The sequence below is a fragment of the Ammospiza caudacuta genome, chromosome Z, assembly GCF_027887145.1.
Source record: "Ammospiza caudacuta isolate bAmmCau1 chromosome Z, bAmmCau1.pri, whole genome shotgun sequence".
Classification (NCBI taxonomy): Eukaryota; Metazoa; Chordata; class Aves; order Passeriformes; family Passerellidae; genus Ammospiza; species Ammospiza caudacuta.
In genome coordinates, this window is record NC_080632.1 from 39,724,620 (window position 1) to 39,748,502 (window position 23,883).

Genomic DNA, 23,883 nt, shown 5'->3' on the forward strand with positions numbered 1-23,883 from the left:
AAAGTTTTCAATAATTACAGGTATATGAGTACATTTTTATGCTGATTATACTATATTAACACTATTGCATTTAAATGTTTTTTCCACTTTGCATACATTTGTATGCAAAGATACATTTGTATGCAAAGAAAGTAAATATGAGCTCGCATATAAATATGTATGGAATTTGCACATTTGACTTTTTAGAACTTGTTTATAGATGTATAATAGTAATGCATTAGGGGTTACATTCAGCTTGTTGCTAAATGTGATTTTCATCTCCACTCAAGTAATTTGAATTTCAACTTTTGACAGTTGGCCTCAATTTGGCAATGTATCTATATGAATTTGGAGCTCTGATCTGAGAGATTAAAGAGACATCAAATAGCTGTTTTCTACTAATCTTGCAATGAGTTCAAATTTCACTCATTCTTCTTTCTCTCTCTATGACACAGATTTAGTTTTGCTATTACACAAAGGACTTCCCTTTGTCTTGCAACATACTCAGTGAATATGATCCCATAATTTATATGTAGCAGGCTTTTACAGTGCAAATGAGTTAACATGGGTCAAGATACTAAACCAAAACCAAAGAATAAAACTCAAAAAGGTTTTTTTTAATCTTTGTATTTAATTCCTAGTACATTTTTGAAATATATTGATAAAGTAGATTAGAGGAATATTACAAAGCTGCTGCCGATTTCTTAGGAGGGGGCACACTAGGGATAATTTTATAAAATGAAATATGTCTTCTAAAACCAATGGCTATGAGGCTATTATGGGCATATAAATATTTAAATCTGAGCTTCACCTTTTGATTCCAAATAGATATACACTTATGGAATGGTTTCAGGGCCAGAATCATGCAGCATGTGTTGTTTGCAGATACCATGTCTCCTGAATGTTTCTGGTAGTTCACGGTGTCTCAGCCAATCAAATTAGTTACCAACTCTGCTTTTGTCAGTCGCTTCAAAAACTGGTCACTGGAAATGTGCTAAAAGTGAAATACTCCTTTCTTCTAACTATTTTAAAAGCAAATCTTCTCCCATACTACAAAAGAAATCTGAACACTAGTATATTAAGCAGATGTGCAACTACTTTGAGAGTTACTGATTACATTTATGGAACTAAAATAACAATCTTCAAGTCTGTTACCAAAAAAAAAAGAAAAGGGAATATTCCTCAAATGAGCAGGTAAAATTTGCTCATCAGTATTGTGAAGAGATTGTCATTCACTAAGAATGGGGGACATGTTTACCATCTGTTATTTACTACTTGTACTGGAACTGTTTGGGCAACTGTCCATATGTATTTATTTATTTTTCGATTTTCAGCTGTTTACTCTAATTTGTTAAACTGCACTGATTTGGCAAATTACCTCCAAGAAATTGTGACTGCAATTTTAGCAGTCTGTGCTCCTCTATGAGCTTTTATTTCTGTAAAAATATAGTATATAATAGGATATCTTTTCCAAGAGAAGATAACCTGAATGCAAGTTTACTGCTAGATTTTGATAGATGTGCTGACTGTAGAAGAGCAGTGACAAGACAGTTGGAGTATTTAACATATTGCTTCAAGAAAACAGTGAAGTTTTATTTGTGAGTTAAATAGACCTAATGTGGCTACAGGAGTTGGATGAAATATATTAAAGAAACTGGCAAACAAGTAATGTTCGTGGATACAGAAAATTTTACATTTCTAGCCTATATTGGGGTATAAGTGCAACAAGTATGATAGTGAGAAAAGAAAATGAAGATAGAGGGCATCAGTCTAGTTATGAACATATATGCAAAAAAAATTACAGACGATTTTGTTAAAGAATGTGCAGTGCAAAGAGGGTGACCGGTAAATGATTGTGTCTTCTGAAGTGCAAAGAGTAGTAACTCAAATAAAGGTCAACTATGTTTAATTCCCTTTGTCCATTGAAACCTTTTTGATCAGACTTGGACCACTAAGCTCATGATTTACAATACTACTTATACATTTAATTACAATCACAGAGAAATTACAACTGCAGTTTCCAAAAGAATAATTTTATGGGGAGAAGTCTGCCCCTGCTTTAAAACAGGCATGATTAGATAGTGTGGATAAGTTTCATGGGTTGGTTTGAAGTATATTAAACTGTTCCAAAGACAAGAAATGCATGTTTGAACTCTTTATTATTTGTTGTTCGTCTGTAAAAAGGTTATTGCCTGTGCATTTACTTTTCCTAAAATCTGAAAGCAAAGGTATTTCATGGACAAGTTTTTGGATCATATATTAGAATATAACCAAAAGGTCATTGCAGCTTAGTAAGAAACAGTAATAGATGAGAACAATACTGAAGAGTATCTTTTCTTGTCATTGGTATTATAGCCAACACAGATTAGGCCAATGATGGAACGTAATTCCATATCTATTTCATGGAATTTTACCATATTCCATATTCCATACCAATTCTTCACACTCCTGTGTGCAGAAGAATCCACAGATTCACAGAATCAAAGGGCCATACCTCTGGAGGGTGTTTCACCTCAGCCCTGCTCAGAGCATGGTCACCTGCAGCAGTTTGCTCAGAGGCAAAGTTTTGTATAGCGAAGAATGAAAACTCAATTACCTGTTTGGGCAACTTGTTCTCATATTCAACTATCCTCACAGTAAAACCTATTTTTTCCTGAGTTACTCTTGACTCTGTCTTGGCAAATGGAACTGACTTGGCCATTAACCAGTTCAGTGTTCTCTGTCCTTGCAGCAGTGAAACCACCCTGCAGTCATAGTAAACAGAGACACCTACTTTGTGGCAGATCTTTCCATCTATTAAACTTTATAAACAATCAAATCAAGAGATTCAAGTAAATTAAATAAATCTTGCTTCCTTTTTGGCCATCTTCTTGTTGACAAGAAAATAAATCTTTGTTCAAAGATCGAGTGTCTTACTCAGTGCAGTAAGATTTGTATCCAAAATCTCAAACGAAAGCAAAGATAGATAGATAGATAGATAGATAGATAGATAGATAGATAGATGGATGGATGGTGTGTGTCCTCGAGGAAATGCCTAACCATTAGGAGGTCTGCTTGAGTCACAGTTTACATATATTTTATATGTTTGATACATGTTCAATTACATAGGATTAGGTTGGTTAGGAACTTAATTAGTGAATGTTAAAGAGCTCTAGAAATTGTGTGGTGTTTCTCAGAAATGAACAAACAAGAGAGAAAAGTGATTGTCCCCATGATGCATCCTGTCATCTCATTCTCAGGTCTAGGGTGTATCTTTCCTTTTTTTTTTTCTTTTAACAAATTACTTTATGTGGATATTCCTTGTAGTTTTTAAGAAATCACAAAATCCCTTATTTCAGTTTTCCATTGATGAAGAGCAAAAGGTTCCTCATTCTAGATTTTTCCATTTCTAAGGAAGTTAAAGCCCTCTTGACAGACTTTGTATTGTTTGCTTTTATCAAGCGCAGCTTTTTGATTTGGGTCAGAAGACTGTAGCCTCAACTTAAATCTTTTGAACATAGTAGCTCCAGCACTCTGAATCATAGCATCATGGATTAGTGTGGGTTGGAAAGGACCTTTTAAAGGTCATCTAGTCCAACCCCCAGCCATAAGCAGGGACATTTTCATCTAGGTCAGGTTTCTCAGAGCCCCATCCACAGGACTTGAACGTATCCAGGGATAGGGCATCCACCACCTCTCTGGGGAATCAAATTAAATAGTGCTTCATAGCCTTCATCATAAAAAAAAAAAAAAAAAAAAAAATTCTTTCTTCTGGCTAGTCTGAATCTACCCTCTTTCACTTCAAAACCATTACCCCTTGCCCTGTCATTATAGGTTCTTCTATCCCCATCTTTCTTATAAGAAAGTCCCTTCAAGTACCGGAAGGATGCAAGAGAGTCTTCCAAAGCTTTCTCTTGTCCAGGCTGAGCAATCCCAGTTTTCTCAGCCTTTCCTGTTCCATCTCCCTGATCATCTTTGTCACCCTTTTCTAGATCTACTCCAACAGATCCATGTCTTTTTTGTACTGATTGTCCCAATCCTGGATGCAGCACTCCAGATGGGGTCTCGCCAATGTGGAGTATAGAGGCAGAATCACTTTCTTTGAATGCTGGTCCCCTGCTGAATTTTGAGCTATAAGAAGAAACATGCTTCCAAGACAAAAAAAAACCAGATGTTAAAAAGCACTGAAAGGCAAAACAGGAAAATGGGAAATCTTAAGTGATGATGAAGTATTTTAAAGACTTTCTCATCCATGTGTGTAATGTGGTCATTGCAGAGTACAAGCTATTAAAATGTTTGAAGAACCCCTGTTTGTTATAATCAACACAGAGAAAGAGAGACACTATAGTTATAGTGTCTGTGTATAATAGAACACATTGGTGAGAGATAATAAATAATTTTTCCTGTTTACCTAAACTTTATAGATCATAGATCACTACAGATCTATACAGATCACTGTAGACCTCTAGTACATGGCATTAATTCTAAATCTAAAAAGGTGTGTAATACTTCATTGGAAAAAGATTTATGATTCCCTTTCTTTCCAGGGTACTGTTAAAAATTTCTTGCGATTTTATTACCTGGTTTTATTAAATAGTTTTAGAAATTTTCGTTTCTTTTTATTACTATTTTTTAAATTTAGTGCAGGTCTTATGTGTGTCATATATTAAACCTTGTTGGTCACTTTATTTTCTCTTCCTCTTCTCCCTTTTTCTCCTTCCCATTCTGCCCTCCACTTTCATTTTTCCTCTCTTCCCTCCTCTCATCTCTATTCTCTCTAGAAAGTAAGAGGGAGCTACATCTCAGTGAGAAGTAATTTTTCAATGTAATGTTAACATTACTTTCATGGCTCAAATTAAACTCCCATTCTCCATTGTCTCACTGGTTAAAATTTGAAGTCTAATTTCTTGGCAGATAGAGGTGTATTTTTCAACAGAAGATTCACTTCGGACATGACCTTGGATCCTCCATTTATTCTGTAATTTCCAAGCATTGAATATTTTGATGAGCTGTCATAGCTTAATTTTGTTTAGTTACATATCTTTACTGCAAATCAAAATTTCTTGTATCTCCTGTTTTCATGATTATTCTCTGTGCTGCTGGTCAACTAACATTTCACCTTTTCTTCCCTCCTTGCTGCATTAAAATGGAGCAGTAAACCTGACAGGTGAGAAGTGAAAAATAGTCACTCTTCATTTAATACAGAAAAGGAGAAAAAAAAAGCCATTATGATAATGATCTAAGACAAAGCATCTGTCAGTCTTAAGTGAATGTAGTCAGTAATCTGTCAGTGAGAGCAAGTGCAAGATTTGCTATGTTATTTACAGTGCTGAAAAGCAGTGTAATGCAAGCAGCAAATTTTCACTGGTTTTTTTATGTCTCCGTAGGGTTAATTTTCAGGAGATAGCAGAGCTTGACAATGCTCATTTGATTTTATTTGTGTTTTAGTGCTGCGCAAGCAGTGGTTGTACACAATAATCAAAGTTCTTGAAGGAATCCATGGTTGTAGTTGAGGCATTAGCTGCTCTGAATCTTCATAATGTCCCATACACATAAACACTGACTTACAGTTCTACCAGTGACAGTGATACAGTGATACATTTTTTCCTTTCTGGATTTTTTTTCCCCACCTATCTCAGAATCGTTGCATAATCTGGAAGAATTGAGATGTCTTCTACAGGCTGGAGAGATTAAAAAAACCAGAATGTTCCTCCAATTAATAATTTGTAATAAACCATTCTGTTATTCTATAAGTACTGAAAATATTCAGGAACATGATTGGAAGATATTTTAGTGGTTTTATTAGATTATTATGAAATTGCAGCCCGGTACTAACTTCCAAGCGGAAAAAAGTTAAATGAAGCTTGTCCCTGGACAGTTCCAGAAACTTAAGGACACTTACAACTCCTAGAATTAAAGAGAAGGAAGTACAGGGTAAAAGACTTATTGAAAGCTATGTCACACATCTTCAGTAAGAAGAAAGAGCACTAGGGCCAAGTGCTACTGTGAAAGGAGTTTGCAATAGTCAAAATCAAAAGAAAGGAACCTCAATTGAGTTTATGTGTACTAATTTTGTTTTAAGAAGACTAAAAACAGAATAATCAGATTTAAATTTTTATTGCCTCACTAAAGAGACATTAATACGTATGTTAAGGTATGTGCTGGAGAACAGGTGGAGTGGTTTTACAGTAAAACTTTTTCTTTTTTCCAGTACAACCATAGGACTAGGGACTTTCAAAATTTCAGGCGTATTTTTTATAACTTTTGAAATCTCAGAGTATATCACCTGGTCTTCATTATTTCAAAAGCAGCAAGAAATTGACTGGAGTAATGACAGATTTATCATTATGAGTCAATGAGGAAAAAGAAAGTGTTATGTTAAAATAAATATTGGGCACCTGGAAAACACTCTGCTATCATTACCCTTAAAGTAATCTCAGTTCTGTTTTCACAACATAACTCTTCCTCTGTTTGCTTCTTCATTTTATGTTACATAAAAAATAACAGCCACATTGTGTTCTCATTCAGGACCCCACAAATAACTCGTGAAGAAAGATTCCACTTTCTGTATAAAGATGCAGAGTGGTCGCTACTCTTCATGTAACATAGTTATCCATGTTTTACATCAGATACATACAGATAACAAAAGTCAGTTTTAGCAAAATGCCAGTGAGAACACGCATGGATTCTGCTTCTCTCTAGAGAAAGGGAAACATAGGATACATTCATTCTCTTTTATCTCTTTAATTCTGTCTGATTTTTTTTTTGTTTTATTTTCCTTCCTTTGCAGTAAAAGCATTAATTTGATTAGAAATATTCATACAGATCTAAGCCTTGAATATATGTAGACCTGATAAGACATATGAAGATGGCCTATTTCAGCTCTTCCAGAGATGAGAGGAAGCAGATCAAATTCTTACATCCTAGAAAGTGAAAAGAATAGATGTCTTCTTAATTGGTGTCTTCTGTACTGTTCTTTCTCCTATTAAAAATACCTAAAGAATGCAAATTATTTTTTATAGCATGCAGAGCTATGTGTATAGGATAAGAAATATTTAATCACAGTAACTTGGGGTGGTCTAGCTCAAGAGATTGCTGCTTTTTTATAAAGGGATAAAAGTATAAGGTATAGCTAGGTAGCATTTAAAATCGGAGAATCGTCTGAATTTCTATAGGCTTAATGTTATAAAAGTAAAGTCTTAGGATGACCAGAACGATGTTCTGGAAGAACAGATTAGGGCAGAATGCAACTATTTTCTCTCTGACCATTTTTCCACTGCAAATTGTAGGTACCGTACCCACCACTCATGATTATATTACCTTTGCACTGCATCAAATACTTTTTCAGAAATAAACATCTTGCCTTTAGAATGTAATGCCAAACATTCAGGCACCTTTGTGAAGCTAACATGTCTGTCTATGTGTATTCACCTTTTCCATGCAGGAAGAGGGCTGAATCTGATTCTAGGAAGAGCAGCATACCCAACAGCAAGGAGGTTCCCTCTCACCATCCCACAGATCCAGTGGAGCTGCGACGCCTTAACTTTCAAACTCCGGGTAAGAGACAATAATAACTCACTGAGACCTCTGTGATTGCAGCTGGTTACTGATGCTATTACAGAAAAGAAACAGGGACTGTTTGGAAATATGTATTTTGATTGAGGGTTTGGGGGGTGGTTTTTTTGGTTTTTGCTGCAAAATATATTTGTTCATTGGCTTTTGAAATAATTAAGTAATTTCTATATTTTAAAAAAAGCCTGCTTGAAAAAAAATTTGAAGTTTTGTAAAAAAAGCCCAAAGACACATTTGCGGTATTGGTGTGCTTTATTTGCTAAAATTCCAACTTAAACCTAACCATGCTAGAAAATGTTACTGGGAAATGTACATCCCTCTGTTTATTAATGATATTTTTATGGACGCTTCTTTGAAAATAAGCTTCTCTTTTATCTACTGCATTATCAGGTAATATATCAACATCATTGTGAATTCTACTGGTTTGCAAATGTACAATACAGAAGGGAAATACATAACTAGATAAATGGTCTTGATGTCGAAAATAAGGCTGTATGTTATGGTCAAGGAGGATATAATTACGTCAGTAGTTTGAGGTCAGAAGGAACACACTCTCAAATACTTTAATTTTTTTTTTTTCATTAATCACTGTTTTATTAAAGCTGTTTAATCTGACAAACAGAGAAATATTTAAAATAGTATTTTTACCACCTTTGCAGAAGTCAACTTTTACTTAAACTGGCTCTGTTTTGATTAAGTTTTGCCCCAGTAGACTTGTTTTCTACTGCAATATATTTGCATGGAGTCTGATGCTAATTAGATGCTAAATCTTCCTGAGCCTCTTGTTTTTGTCAGGCTTACTATATTAAGTAAAAAAGGTAGTGAATTCAAGTTCATAAAAGCAGGTAATTAAGTGCTGGAGATGCTGAGAATTAGCTGCTGAAGTTGACAGGATAAATACCATTGAAGGGTTAAGGGAACATGCAAATCTTCTAAATAATGACTGTATTGAGATGATGTTGCCCCAGAAGGAGTGTGTCTGCAGAGTAGTGAATGTGGCCAAAGACCCACACTTCATGCACGTGGCAGGAGTAGAAAGGGAAGGGTCTGGAGGCTTGAGTTTTGCTCCAGCGTTGCTTTTTCAGTGTGTTCCAGTACACTGCTCCTATCAGCTGGGGCAAATCAGGTGTGTTTCAGGAGCACATCTTCTAATTTAATTTCATCTTGGTGTGGGAATCTTGTTGACATGCTCTGGGGCGTGTCTAGCATAGGAACTTAAATACAGTAAATGCAAATAATTGAAAGGTTTTATTCAGTGTCCTTCTAAGGCTACAATTTCAGTGGCGGCTCTTTGTTTCCGGGTGAAGTTTTTACCTGTTACTCAGCACTTTTGTAAAAACTTTAAAGAGTCTTACAGTGAAAGAAATATACATGCAAATCTTTGAAACATGAAAAGAAAAAATACTGTTCTGGAAGTCTTGCTTATGCCTAAAAGAAGTAATTATTTGTATACAGATATATAATGAGTAGAGTAAATGGCTTACCAGAATCCCAGAATTGTTTTGTTTGGAAAAGATCTCTAAAATCATTAACTCCAACCATTAACCAAGCCAAGCACCTTATGTTCAACAATAAGCCATGTCCTGAAGTGTGACATCTACATGTTTTCTGAGCACTCCAGGGCCAGTAATTCCACCGCTTTCCTGGGAAGCCTGTTCCGATGACTCATGACCCTCTCATCATGAAGAATTTTTTCCTAATATCTAATCTGAGCCTCCCCAGCATACCTTGAGGCCATTTGCTCTTCCTTGTATTACTTCTTAATTTGGATAAGGAGATTGCCCCCACCTGGCTTCTTTCAGGCAGTTGTAGGGAGCATAGGGTCTCCTCTCAGCCTCCTTTTCTCCAGGCTAAACACTCCCAGCTCCCTCAGCTGCTTCTCACAGGACTTGTGCTCCAGACCCTTCCCCAGCTCCACTGCCCATCTCCAGACATGCTCCAGCACCTCAATGTCTTTCCTGAAGTGAGTGCTCCAGAACTGGACACAGGATTTGAGGTGTGGCCTCACCAGTGCAGAGTACAGGGGGACAATCCCTGCCCTTCTCCTGCTGGGCACACCATTGCTGGCACAGGCCAGGATGAGCCAGCTGCTTAATGACCTTCCCCAGCATCAAGCCTGTAGTTTCCTGGATCATCCTTCTTGCCCATCTTGTTGATGGATGTCCCATTTGGAAACCTCTAGTGAACAGGAACATCAGTTGGGCAGGACTGCTGATGAGGGAAGGAGGCTCAGTGAGTGCTCTGATCAACACCCGATACCCTTAGGTGTATCCCCTCCAGTCTCGCACAGTTGTGCATGTCTGAGGGGTGTAGCAGGTTGCTGACCATTTTTTTCCAGGATCAGGGAGACTAAGTTCTGCTCCCCATCATTGTCCTCCAGCTCAGGGGGCTGGATGCCCCCACAACAGTTGATATTGCTATTAAAAATTTAGGCAAAGAAGGCATTAATTTCCTCAGCCTTTACCTCATCGATCGTCACTATATTTGCCTCTTCATCCAATAAATAATGGAATAATAACTAGATAGATAAGCCTAATTTTCTGCACTCCATTTATTTAGATGCAAAATCTTACCTATTCATTTAGTATTCATCATAATTAAAATGAAACATGAGGGAAAAAAACCCCGCTACCAAGTGCTAACATATAAAATTAATTTATTGTAATTAATTTTTAATTTACATTGAGAAAGTAAAGTTATTAAGAAATAGCAGAATTTGTGGCACTTGTAGACACAGTAATTCCATGTCATTGATCTGAAAAGAGCTGGAGAAGATTTAAGGCATACTTTTTCTTGCAGGGCTGTAGTTTATCTGTGAAGTTTGCAGTTTTCTGTGAAGCTATTTGAGCAGAACATCTGTGATCTGTTTCTACTAGGAACTCCTTTGCTATAATCCTTTTCACAGACTGGAGTATTACCATTATTATTGAAAACAAAATACATCAAATTATATTCTTTTTCCTTATTATTGTACATCTTAAGGTCCCTAGACACAGGTCAGGCCATTGTACTACTCAACCAAATATCAAAGGAGAAAAATCTTACCCCAGTAGATTTGTCTTACTTTGTTATACTGTTAACTTACTCTGGTAACACATTCTTACTATGTAAACAGTCACAGTGAAATCAAGCTACAGTTCTTTTGTTAGTAAAAGCAGAATTTCACTTAAATTAACTTCAATTAGGGTTACCATGTCATTTAAATCTGAGTAAATTTAACTGAAGTGTTTAGATCCTACTGGAATATTTATCCATCTCCCAACCACCAACACATTATCAAATAATATGCAATATTTTTTTTTAAATGAAAATAGAGAAACTACAGAAAGGCTATACATTCAGGATGTCAGCTTTGTTGGGTTTGTTGTTCTTTCACTTTCAAATATATGGGTTTTATTTTCTGCAAGGTAGCAGAACTAGATAGGGGGGTACTGCAAAGGAGGTAACTGAGGGAAGGGAATAGGGCTGATGTGGTTGTGTGTTGGGTTCCTTTTACTGAGAAATCTGCTATTGCCCTCATAAAATGAGGCATTTCCCTACATTGCTGACAGATAGAACAAAGGACAGAGTAGTGAATATACTATCAGTACAAGTGCTTCAAGGTTGCTATTCTAATGATTTATTTCTTTAGATTATGAAAGCATCTGCAGTTTGCTTGGAGCTTTCCAGGCAGACCAACTGCTTCCAGTGAGAGAGGAAAACAATTTTGATTGAATCCATAATGTACAGAAGTGTTAGAGGAAAAAAATTCTAAATTACATTGGCATATCTGGACTGGCAATTTTTACTTGGAGAGGTGAATGAGACACTCCTATAAAATTATGGATTGTCATAAACTTTAGTACTTTAAAAGATTTCTAAACAGTCACATTCCAAACATCTTATCAATCATATATTTTGTATAAGGAAAGACCTGATCGGATACAGATATCAAAATCATTTGAAACCTAACTCATTGGGGTAAATTTGAATTTCTAACCACAATTTTAAATTACTCCCAATGCAGAAGATTAGGTGTAGATTTTTGACACAAAATATGAGAAAGCAATATTTTATCTTTGGTGATATTTAGACAATAATTTTTGTACAAATATGTTGTACTTGTCATAAAATTTTCAATTCCACATGAGGATGTTATAAAATTTCACAGTCTAAACTACCAGCACAGGAAATGTATGCTTTCCTTTCACTTTTTATTGTCTATATTCTTCAATAACATAAAGAGATCTAAAGGGCTCTAACCTAAAGAGTTTCCTATCTTACCTTATTCAGAAAGGATCAAATTTATTTCTGGCTTCCCTCCTCATTGGATGAAGTAACTCCATAGATAAATTTCACACTTTGCCTTGACATTTGGAATAGCCCACAGTTCTGTATCTGAGACCAAGATCCCAGGTCTGTGTGTGTTATCCAAAAATGTGTATGTGTTAGATAAGCCCATATGCCAGTGAGTGGGTCACAGCAGTGCCAAGTTCTCTTTGAGTAAACATGAAAATACCCAATCTCTCAGTAGGATTTCCTTTTTAAGTCTGTTATTCTTCCATAACTGGAATAGCTGGAGAAAAGTCTGTCACATTCTTACCTTTCTACAAGTTGCCTATGAAATGCAGAATTAAAATCATTAACCTGGTGCACAAATTTTAGAGGTCTCTATGCCACATGGGAGAGTTAAGGTAATGAAGGGATAATAATTAAGCCTCACAAAAGGTTTCATCAAATATGGCAGCCCGGTTGTGCAGAAGAAAATTAACTGAAATTAACTAGTTTGAGTGGGTTCTGAGAGATCCAAGGCTCAGGCAGACTTCAGTCTGCCAATCAGCCAGAGAAATAAATTGAATCATGCCTCAAAAGTGACTGATTTTTTTTTATCCCCATTTAACTATAAAATGTGTCACACTTATAAGTAATTTTTGTAATTGGGTGCCAATTAAACAATTATCTCATTATATCTTATGAACTAAATAAGATGCTTTTAAATACAAGAAAAATAAATAGAGTTATTACAGCTCTAAATTAAAGACCTTTCTTTTTTAATTAGATAAGTGCTCACTTATTCCCTGAGTTGCTAAGGAATTTCCACAAACTTATTTCCATGATAAAGCAGAAAAAGCATAAAACATGTTCAGAGGAAAAGGGTGCAAACAAAAAAAAAGGTGGAAAAAGCGATGTCTGGATTTAGTTACCTGCTTTGCATGACAGCAGAATTTTTTTTGTGCAGTTTATCCACTCAACATCTGTTTATAAGAATCATGACAATGTCGAAGGAAGTACTGTGCTTTGTCTCCACGGCAAAAACAGACTAAAATGTTTCTCATAGTGAGCCATCATGCATATAGCTCTTGTTATGCACATCTAACATGGAGGATTTAGGCACCTAAGAGAGGCACAGCTTCCGATGCAAACAGCACTTCTCTGCTGTCCAATTTTACTTTGAAACCTGGAGGAACCCAGAATCTGCTTAGCTAGGAGATGAAGTTGAAAAGTCTTCTCTTCACAAAAGTTATCCCTTTCTTTTCCTCTGGATTTTAGACCATAGTTTTTGTAACATTTTACTGTATTTGACATTTTTGTATCGGGATCTGAAAATTAGGTTTCCCCTATTCTCACTATGGGTGACTTTTAAACATCACTCAGAGGTGGTGCTTCTGCGATGAGGCGGTGGAGCCTGCAGTGCTCCTTGTTAAAGCTCAGTCTTTGTTTCAGAAAAAGATAAAATATTTTCATTCCAGAATAATTGATCAAGTTTTGAAGAACAGAAAATATTCTTGAATAAAAGTGGCATAATTTTGCAATATTATATATGCATTTGCAATTATTTTAGAATAGCTGTTGCAGAATGATATATTTCTCTAGAGATTGTCTTGTAAATTTGTCTTTGTAATTTCATGCTCTGGCCTAGCTCTGGCTCTGTGAAAAAGAAATTTTAAAGTAACAGTAATTTTCATGTACTAAAGGCATTCTTGTTAAGTTTTCATGAATGCTGAATTCCTACTGAATAAGGGTCATCCTTACTTTTTTCCTTTTTCCATGTCCAAATTCAAAGTAGGTATTTTTCCCCATCTTTTTGATAAGGATAAGTCTCAACAGCCACTGTTACTTATTACTTCCTTTTTCTATAAAGGGATATCTTATTCAGCGCAGATTCACATGTAAAAGAGTGTTCCGTAAATTATCAAATAAAAATGAGACATTTGTAAAGTCACAGACAATTAATTCAATGTGGACCTAACATACCACTCATTTCCTAAAGAAATTGCTGTGACAATTATGTGTCACATTTTCACTTCATGTAGATTATAGTCTGTATACTAGCAGATTTGCTCTTTAATTTCTAACTTTGTTCTTGTTTATTGTGGGTATGTGAACCTACAGTTCCAAATTGGTAAATAAATGTATGTGTCATAAATGTTTCTAAAAGCCTTTATCATAAAACCCTGACAGCAAACAAAATCCTAATTTAACGCACTAATGACAAGCCTAAAACACCCACTTGATTAGCTGCGATAAGGAAATATAATTAACAGGTTTAATGTCTGTTAATATGCAGATGTTTTCTGACCTTGCTCTCTTAGTTTTTTCCTTGAAATTGTAGCAGAAATAGTATTTCATGTTCCATAGTGATGTATTTACCACAGATTAACCAGAGGATAATTCTACACTGTAATCAAACCATACTTTGTTATTTAATTCATGCAAAGGAATTACTACTAGGCTGCATATGATCAATTACATTTGGCAATCTTCTACCAAACCTGGTTATAAAAATTTTTAATGGGTACAATTTCAACTGTGTTTTGCATGTGGTGGTTTTGGGGGTTTTCTTTTCTTTGAGTTTTCAGGTGTTTTTATCTCTTTTTTTTTAAGGGAAAAAAAAAAAAGAGATACCATATTTAAAAGAGAATTTGAAAGCATGTTTCAGCATGGTATTTCTTTTGACTTTTTAGCATGTCACAGGACCTGTTGTAATTTAGCTGTATTTTGTCTTTAAGTTTTTGTGTTGTCATGACATATGTTAAATGGTGTGGGAGTGTGTCATCAAATAAGTGTATTTTCTTATTTGTAACCACAAAAAGAAGTGAGTTTAACTGTATTTTAACTGGGATCTTTTGAGTCAAGTTCTACACCTGCTCAATTGAAACCTCATGCTTTTGCATGAGGTGTGATGACATCTTAGGATGTTTATTCATAGCATGTTCTGTTATGATTCACAGACTGATTGCATAACAAAAGCCCTCCACCAGTTCTTTTAAAAATAATTACTTCTATCATATCAGTAGAGCCCATTTTATGTATTTAAAGTATGAAAATAGAACAAATGCAATTACTTCATAAGTTAACTGCCAAATATTATTTGAGGAAAGTAATTCAAAGTGTAATTGCTGAAAATGAGATGTAGAGGAAGGGTTTAAATGCAGTTAAAATTTGTCAGTTTCTGAAATTGTAAGTAGTTCCTCTTTTTGCCTTAGAGAAACTTACCTTCAAATTTCTTATTTACACAAAGTGTTTATAGTGAAATCTCCCCTTGGAAATGTCAAGTGTCACAAAGAGAAGTGTCTAAATAAAAACAATTGAAAAAAGAATGGGTGTTCAGCATCTTTAGAAAAATATTCCTTCACAGTAAGTTAATTATTATGATTTGTGTTCATGATGCTGGTGATTCAGTCAGGTTCATTGTGTGATGAGTGAGTCTCATACTCACTGGTTTTATGACCTTTATATTTACAGTAGGGTAACTGCACCTTTAAATATCTTAGTTGAGTTGCCAGACGCTGTTTTGTGCATGTCTGAAGTGCCTGTATGTACAAGATGATTGATTATGATGGTCTACTGCTGTTACTAATTTGTTTCCCATTTCCGATTGGCTTTTACTTTTTACAGCTTTGAGCAGTAATTCAGTCCCCTACGCCTCCCTGATTGGCTCTGTGTCCTCCCTCTCTAGCCAAACTACCACTCAGTCCTTATATGATAATAACTCTCTCCCACGATTCGCTCGAAAAGGTCTAAACATCTTTGTCTCTATTATTTTCTCTGTTCAAGCAATGTTTTAGATGTACATCAGTCCACCTCCATTTCTGGATCAATCTAGAGTTCTCCTGTGCCTTTTCACCCACATATTTTCCATAGGGGTGCTTGATCTGGATCAATCCGTCTAATTATTAGATGACTGATCGCATTTCGAGAGTAGCCAAGCTCTAAGTAAAATTTGTAAGAAAATGGGAGAGAAGCAGAGCTGCAGCAAATAAATTAGTACTTAGAGATTAATTTTTTAAATTGAAAATTTTGAGGCATCTCCCCACTGATCTGAATATTCTGCTTTGTTTAATGGCTTACCATCACAGATGTGCTATGAAGATTCCCTAATAGGGTCAGAAGAATTAGGGCCAGTGCTGCTGGACATTATTTTGGAGTCTGTTATGATGCTCGAAATGTCAAAGAATCCAAAAGAAAACAGGAATTAAAAACAAAATTAGAAGAATTTAAAGAATTAAAGCACATACTGTAGTGTGACTGTGTTGTAGCCACATGGTCATTTTCAGCTATGTTTAAAGAAAATGCTAGTCAACTGTCTTAGGCATGCTCTTGAAGGTCACGGTGACAAAGCAAACTGCATTGTGCAACATGCCTTCCAGCTTGAGCCCCCTTGAGTCATCAGTGTTTTCCCTTTGTAATTTCAAGAGATCCTGGGGTTCACTAGCTTAACTTTTTCTTGCCAGCTCTGATCTCTTCCCTAAGCTATTGAAACCTCACTTTCATTTTAGGTGTGATAGTCTAAAGTATGAAGAAAAGAATGTAAGCATTTTGGAGAAAGCTCATGAAGACTGATAGCTTGAAAGAAATATGTTCACAAAATTTTGCCTATCAAATTTTAAGCTGGCAGATTGTTCTAGTTGACCCCACATCTTTTCTGTCTTTTTGGGTTTTTTGGTTTTTCTTTTTTGTTTGTTTTGGGGTTTTTTTGCCTTGCTGTCCCTGTACCCCCTTACACACCCATCTGTACCTCCAATTCCAAGCTCTTCTTCTTTTTCACCTAATATCTTCATCAGTGGACAAAGATGTTTACACCTGAAGTAGATTGTAGGTACTTTTAGGGGTTGATAAATGGGATTTCAGATTAAGCTTATATTAAGGTACTAGTGCAGTCAGCATGTGAGTCCAGCCAAACTGTACAACCCCTGCCTCTACAATCTGCTACTAGTGAAAACATTTTTGAAGATCTAATTGTCTTATGTCCAATGTTGTCTTCAGTGACTGTTGTCTTAAAAAAGTGATGCATGTTGTTCTAGTCATTCACAGCTGCATGTCAGTCACCTCAGAATTCTGTAAATTACCTAAGTATTTCTAATTTAGAGTACACAGTCTTCTATACCTTGATGCATTATTATTAGTATTATTATTATTATTAATCTTCAATATTTCCATTTCATTATTTTATCCTTTATTTTGAAAGTTTTATGTTGGTTTAGGTTTCTTTTTTTTTCTTTACCATTTCTTTTGCAGGATCAGGTGTCTCTGGTTACCTTGGTAACCTTCATTATTCAAGTTTGTTTTTCTTGATTATGCATAAGTCACTTTGTTTTCTGTCAAAACACTGTTGTTTCCCCTTTAGGGCTCTTTCAGTGTCTGTTTCTCAGTTCACATTTCCTCATCTAATTCAATAGAGTTTTCATTTCATGCATTGCAGTAGAAGGGTTTAAAATGACATTAGGAGTCATTACTCAAAGCAGAGGTCAACATCAGGTCTAACTGTTTCATTTTTCCATGCCTAGCTAAACTCATTGACTCATATGACAGTAGCTCTTTCCTCTACACTAGGAATGTTAGCTTTGGGAATACGTTTGGTGACTTTTTTTAATTTGGCTTCAGAGCTCATCTATGCAGAGCATGTCCTGCTTTGAGTAACCAAACTATTTGCCTGCTTCTCTCACATATTACATCTTTACTATTTACACATTTATAGACATTCTAACTACTGCATTTTCTAAATTTTAGAGCAATGTCATCACTGTAGTTTACGTTAAATTTTGTTCTTCTTTCTTGTTCAACAGGTATGGCCAGTCATCCCCCAATACCTATCTTGGAACTTGCAGATCACATTGAAAGATTGAAAGCAAATGACAATTTGAAGTTCTCACAGGAATATGAGGTAATTTTCCCCACTTCTTTACCATTCAAATATAAGTGTCATGCTTGCTGTTTCCCAAGACTTCTCTCTGATATGGTACCAGGTTTGTATGATATTAAAACCATGACAAAAAAAATGGTGTAAAATGGCTACAGTGGTGGGGTGGATCCTTTGTGCATAAAATCCTGTACTTTTTTTTATAAGAATACATGTCAGATTCCATGGACACATACTTGAAATAATGTGTGAATGATACAGCATAGACTTGTTTTAATATACAGACAGTTTCCTTTCCTGCAGTTTAAAGATCCTTAGATTATGTATAATGTTGACAGGACACATAGAGCAAAAGCTCCAAAGAAGGTTCAGTCCACTGCTTTTATTTTTTTACATGAGATAAAAGGGTTGGTGAGTGCTTGTTGTCTCTTCTACTGTAGCAGTTTCAGGACATTGTATTTTCCTCCTGTCAACAATACCACTTTGATAAATTGGGAGTAATGGTCTAGAAGAGCATGAAAGAATGTAACAGGAAGACAGTAATCATTTACCAGCCACCTTGTCAGTAACCCACAGAGTATATAGGTATTGCTATAGTGGAAGGTAACAGCCTCTCAGGTCAGTAATTTGTGGTGAAAGGGACATAGGGAGCCATCCATTAAACTGGTAAATTATAGCTATTACTTTATTGCCAAAATATTGTCCATGTCAAAAATACCTAAATCAAGTATACACTGAACCATCAGTAAGAAGTGCTTCTATAGATCAGCTATAGGTGATCATATAGGATTAACATCCCCAAAAGGGATCACCAACGCAGTACTTTCTTTATGGTCTGTTGTGTCACTAATCCTTGCTTAAAATCCTTCAACACTTTTTCAGCATGGTGGAGTAAAAGCCTGAGTTGCTCTTATTTTTTAGGGACTGCACATTAGTTGCATTTGAAGGTTTGTATGGACACTGGCAGAGCTATAAAAAACACTCAAGATGACATTCACATTTTAGTTTCATAGTAACATGTTACTGCAGGGTACATGGAAGCCCTATATATTTCCATTGTATTTTAAAAGTCTTGACAGAAGATGTTAAAAATTAATACTAAGTACTGTGATGAAGAACTACAATTCCTTATTTTTTAATTGAATATAATATTCAGAAAGTTCTTAAGACCTCTTTAAGAAATAATCTAATTAGAAATTAAAAAGAAAACACAGTTTCAACAATTCCTGGAAATAAATTTGTTGAAGAACAACTTAGGATTGTGTCACACAAAACATGTGGGAGAATCTTCTCATTTTTCTATGTGTAAACCCTATGTTCTTAAGTATGAAGATTGTAGCATATAAACAATCAGACCATAATAAAAGATAAATTTTAGAACCATTTTTTGTTGTACCATGGGCAAATTAATTGTTTTTTTCAGTGCAGAAAATCCCAAACCCTTTACAAGTCATATAATATAGTATCATTTCTATACAAATAAACAATCCAGCTGTACTACATCTTGAACGTGGAGGGGACATGACATGGTTTTCTTATGCTGCATTAGAAATTGAAAATTTTGGTGTTTTGTATTATCTCTTTCTTACTTAAGTAATTAAAATCATTGTGAGATGTATTTTAATAATTTATAGTCAATATTGAAAAATTAATTACATTATTTATTTCTTAATATCTTCTGACCCTGCAGAAGTTTCTCTAGTCTACGTAAGCAGGAAAACTTTCACATTCTTTCTTTCCATCATTTATTTGGGATATTTTCCTCCTTTTTTTAAAAAAATCTTTACAAAACATGCCATCTGGAGCAGAATGTTCAGACATTCAAGATTAGGATATGGGCAACTGTGGGTCAACATCAAGCTTCATTCATATTGCTCTGCCCAAGAAGGTTCAACATTTATCTTTGAAATTACAGCTTTAGAGATACAGATTCATTTCCATCTAGTCTGAGATGCATCCATTTTGAAATAGAATTAGTGAAAAGCACTGCTGTTTGGGTTCATGGTCCAGGCTAGGCAGTGGACTAAAGCTGCAGTTTGATGATCACTGTAAGTCATCTCCGTGTCTTGGCTGTGCATTCCTGTTGTCTCTCTTGTGCCAGTCCTGGCACCAGCAGATGTGCAGCTGTTCAAGGATTATCTCAGGAAATAGATTCAGCTGAAAACTAATTGTTTTATTTTTCTTTGCTGCTTTCAATTGGATCAGTTCCCTGAACTAGCTCACCACATGTCTGCTTAAGCTCTAGTGCCAGCAACTGGAAGTGGTGGGTATATTTGTGGTCAGGGATTGGGACCTTCTACTTCAGCAGCAGTTCTCACTAATATCCCTTAAACAATCTTTTTAAATCTGATTGCAAAGCAGAAAGAGGTACAGATGGTAACAGTTCAGTCATTATCACTTCAGATAGCACTAGAGCTGGTGAGACAGAAGGAAAAAGAGATACTTCTCATATTCAAAAGTTCAAGGTGTAACATGCAGCACAAAACTACTGACCTTTATTGATACCAGCAAAATCCTCCTAATTTTAATTAATTTAGGGAAGCAAATTTTAATTTGTTTAGGGAAGCAAAGAGTTTTAATCAATTACCACTGATGATTTTGGTGTTGTTTTTTTAAAATAATGCCCTTTCCTCATTGGCAGTCAATTGTTTTATTTTACTTTTTATGTAATTATTTGCATTGCATAGATGGAATTCTTCAAAGATGCATTGATTGCATGTATCACTTACTGTAGTAAGTGATAACTTTGTGATACTATAAAGTATATATCTTGGTGGTTTTCTGATACACTCTGACTTCTCTTCCTTTTATCAGGAAGTTAGCTCCATTTCAAAAGGATGTTTAAATTCTTTTTTTAGCACAACCTACTTCAGTTGCCACCTCAAAAGAATTACTGGTTTCACCACACAACACATCTTTTAATTTTCTAAGAAATAGCTGATTACTTGTTCCCCTTCCATCCTTGCTCATGTTCCATCCACTTACTTTTGATCAGAATTTCTGATCAAATGTCAATACAAGTTTGGAAGAATATAACTTCTTTCCTTTCCACTTCTTTCTTTTCCACTTTCTTCTCAGAAGGACAAACCTCCCTGTCTGTTGAAAACAGTGTATTCTCCAGTGTAGAACAGCCTCTAGTTATATATTTTCTGAGGCTCAGTGCCATCAACTGGTCAAGTTCCTACTGCTAAAAGTTTCAGAAGCTATTCCATAGTGCCTTCTTGAGGGCATCTATCCCAGCTCTTACAGCATCTCAGCAGAACAATAGAAATTTCTTCCACTGTACTTCTCTCACAAATTTACCTTGAATACCATCTTCTAGGGGCCAAGTCTCAAGGATTATTACTGTGGCAAGATTCAAATAAACTTACAATTCATGTGTTACATAAAGTGGTTCTGTAGTGTTAACACATGATAGTGCTATGACTCCTCAAAGATGTTCATTTCTGCTTCAAAATAAATTTTTCATAGTCCTTCATTAATTTTTTGTTAGCTCGCAATCCCCAAGCCAGAAAAAATGTTGATTTACTCTGTTAATATCAAATATCATACCATTAATGTCACAGTTATTTTCTGTTCTCTAATTTAAAGGCAGGATTGACCCCAGCTGATTATTGGGAAGCTTTTGCTGACTTTGGCAATTTCATTGGTATTTTTATGTAATGTAAGGGTCCATATGGACTTGACAGCTGCTGAGCAAAAATCTGTGTTTATAAGATACTGACCTTTATATTGTATCTCCTTCTTATCTTAGACTTCAGAATTTAAAAATAAAATTGGTCATTGAGATAAACTGAATAAAACCAGTAATGTTCTGCCTATTTTATGATGTATTTGTAAGGTAATTTCCTCCTGTAAGGCAGAACAGAAAATATATTCCTCCAATATATTTCTCCTCAGATTTCTGAGACTTGTAAAAATATAAGATTTCTTTTCTGAGGTTTATACATAGAACTTTGCACCCTTAAGGAAGTGGATTCAGATTCATACTATATTTGCATGAGAATCTGTCACTACAACACATAATTTACACTATCAGACACTGCATGATTTACTGTGAATGTGTATATATGCACTGGTTAACAAATGTTACGAGAAGTTGTATATAATTTAATGTTTTCACTCATCAGGTTTCTTTCTGTAAATTGCAGCCAGTCTTTTGCTTTAAAACTGAATATTGGAAAACTTTTGACTTTTTTTATTGTAGCTTTTCAGAATCAGTTGGTTAAATTTGTGATGGGAACACAGTTTACTGAATAAGTTACATTTCTCTTTTTTGTATATCAAGCTGCCATAACATAAACATTGGGTACTAAAACAAGTAAATATTGTACAGTAGAACCACATATAAAACTTATTATCAATATAATACATTTTAGAAGTCCAGGAAGAACAAATTATCCACTGAATGAATCTCTATCAAAGAAACAGCTGCACTTAATTGTTATATCATTGTAGGTAAAAGTGACTCATGTGGAAAAATCAATTCTTTTTCCAGAAAAATTATAGTTTTGTTCTTTTTCCTTATAATGGTTTTCTCTTTCTAATATTACAAACATCATTCATTGGGATTTTCTAACTTTACTTTCATAGGATGTGCTCAATGTATTGAGAAACAATTAGTGTAGTCAGTGAACGATGAAAAGTTGTCTTATTAATAGCACATACACTTGCATTCACCTAGGTTGTTTGGTGCTTAGTTCCACCTAGGGCAGTGTCTGAGCCAGCAGCATAGTTATGGTAAAGAACTTTAAAGACATAGTGCAGGAATTTGAAATCCTGCTAGTCGAGATTTAGAGTGGAGTAGTATCTCCTTCCTTTGTGCTGTGAGTGCTTCATTGGGATAACGGCATTTGTTTATGCTTATATAATGAACCAAATAAAAGAAGGGTGGTGTTACATATTAGGATGCAGTGTTTTGGTCTGATGCCGAATGATTTTTTGCCAAGGAATTTCACAGTTTAGTTAGTCAGATACCTGCCTGAGAGGAGGGTATAGCCAGGTGGGGTTTGGCCTCTTCTCCCAGCTACAAGGGACAGTAGAGGAGGACATGGCCTCCAGCTCTGCCAGGGGAGGCTCAGCTTGGACACCAGCAGGAACTTTTTACTGAAAGCATTGGATCAGAGGGAGGTGGTGGATTCACCGTGACTCCAGTGTTCAAGGAACAACTGGGTGTGACATTTAGTGCTGTGGTTGGATTGCTGGTGGTTAGGCAAAGGTTGGACTCAATAATCTTGGAGATCTTTTCCAACACTAATGATTTAATGATTCTCTACTGTGATAAATATCAGTTTTATTTTGCCCAAAATAGCAGTGATATGTCTAGAAAGAGAAAACCAGTGTTCTTGAAGCAAGAAAAATTATTTGAGGACAAACTAACTAGGTCATTCTAGATAAAAAGATGTGGACAGTGCTTTAAAAACATGATGAAAAGTTTGTTTAAAATTTAAAGTAGCGTAGTGTCTCATGTGAGACAATTACAAAGTTTAGTTTATAAGACCTGATGCATTTCATACACTATGTGTAACAAACCAGCAGGAAGCTTTAACCACAAAAATATTTAAACAAAGCAAGTTTTTTCATTATTCAGGTATTCATCTCGTCCTGATACTTATTTTCCGCCTGAAGTTGACTGTAATCCCCAATTTTCAATACAAAATTAATTCCATTAAAACTGGTGTTGTATGCATTATGATATCATGGTCAAATGTTTTTAAATTGCAGGTTGGTTATTTTAAAACTGATGGTAAAGAAATACAAACCAAAATGATTAATTTTTAAAAACTAGGGATTTTATAGCTTTTTGAAACAAAGAATCTCCTTCAAGGGTGTTTTCAAATAATGCTTATTTTCCTCTTTAAATTTTCTTTAGTTGTAAGCTTATATAGCTTGTTTGATTCCACTGGAATCAGGTTTTGCATAATTTCATTTAGTCATAGGAATATTAGCTTGATACAGTGGAGAAAATATGGGTTTTTTTCATGAGGGAAAATTTTAAAAGCTTTTGCAAAAAAAGCTTTTTGTATATCTTGCTAGTCTTGAACAGTTAGGTCTCTTCCCTTTGAGAGTTAACAGAAAATTAATCATCTGCATTTTTAACTGTTTTTAAGACCTGGATGCAAACTCATATTCGAGTTCAAAAGAAGTCTTAGCCATGTGTGGAGGTTTCCTCCCATATTCTTGAAAATTATACCCTTTGCAGTGCAATGGGGAAGTCTCTGTCTTAATTAAAA

General features: G+C 35.2%; 1 protein-coding gene across 1 annotated transcript in view; it reads left to right on the top strand.

Moving 5' to 3' along the window:
* The window catches only part of PTPRD (protein tyrosine phosphatase receptor type D), a 354,698-nt gene that overhangs the window by 263,895 nt on the left and 66,920 nt on the right, over positions 1-23,883 (top strand). Inside the window, exons 24-27 of the mRNA XM_058823656.1 lie at positions 5,111-5,125; positions 7,403-7,515; positions 17,029-17,070; positions 17,577-17,674. Of these exons, the coding sequence (XP_058679639.1) occupies positions 5,111-5,125; positions 7,403-7,515; positions 17,029-17,070; positions 17,577-17,674 (268 nt within the window). The remainder of the gene's footprint in view (positions 1-5,110; positions 5,126-7,402; positions 7,516-17,028; positions 17,071-17,576; positions 17,675-23,883) is intronic.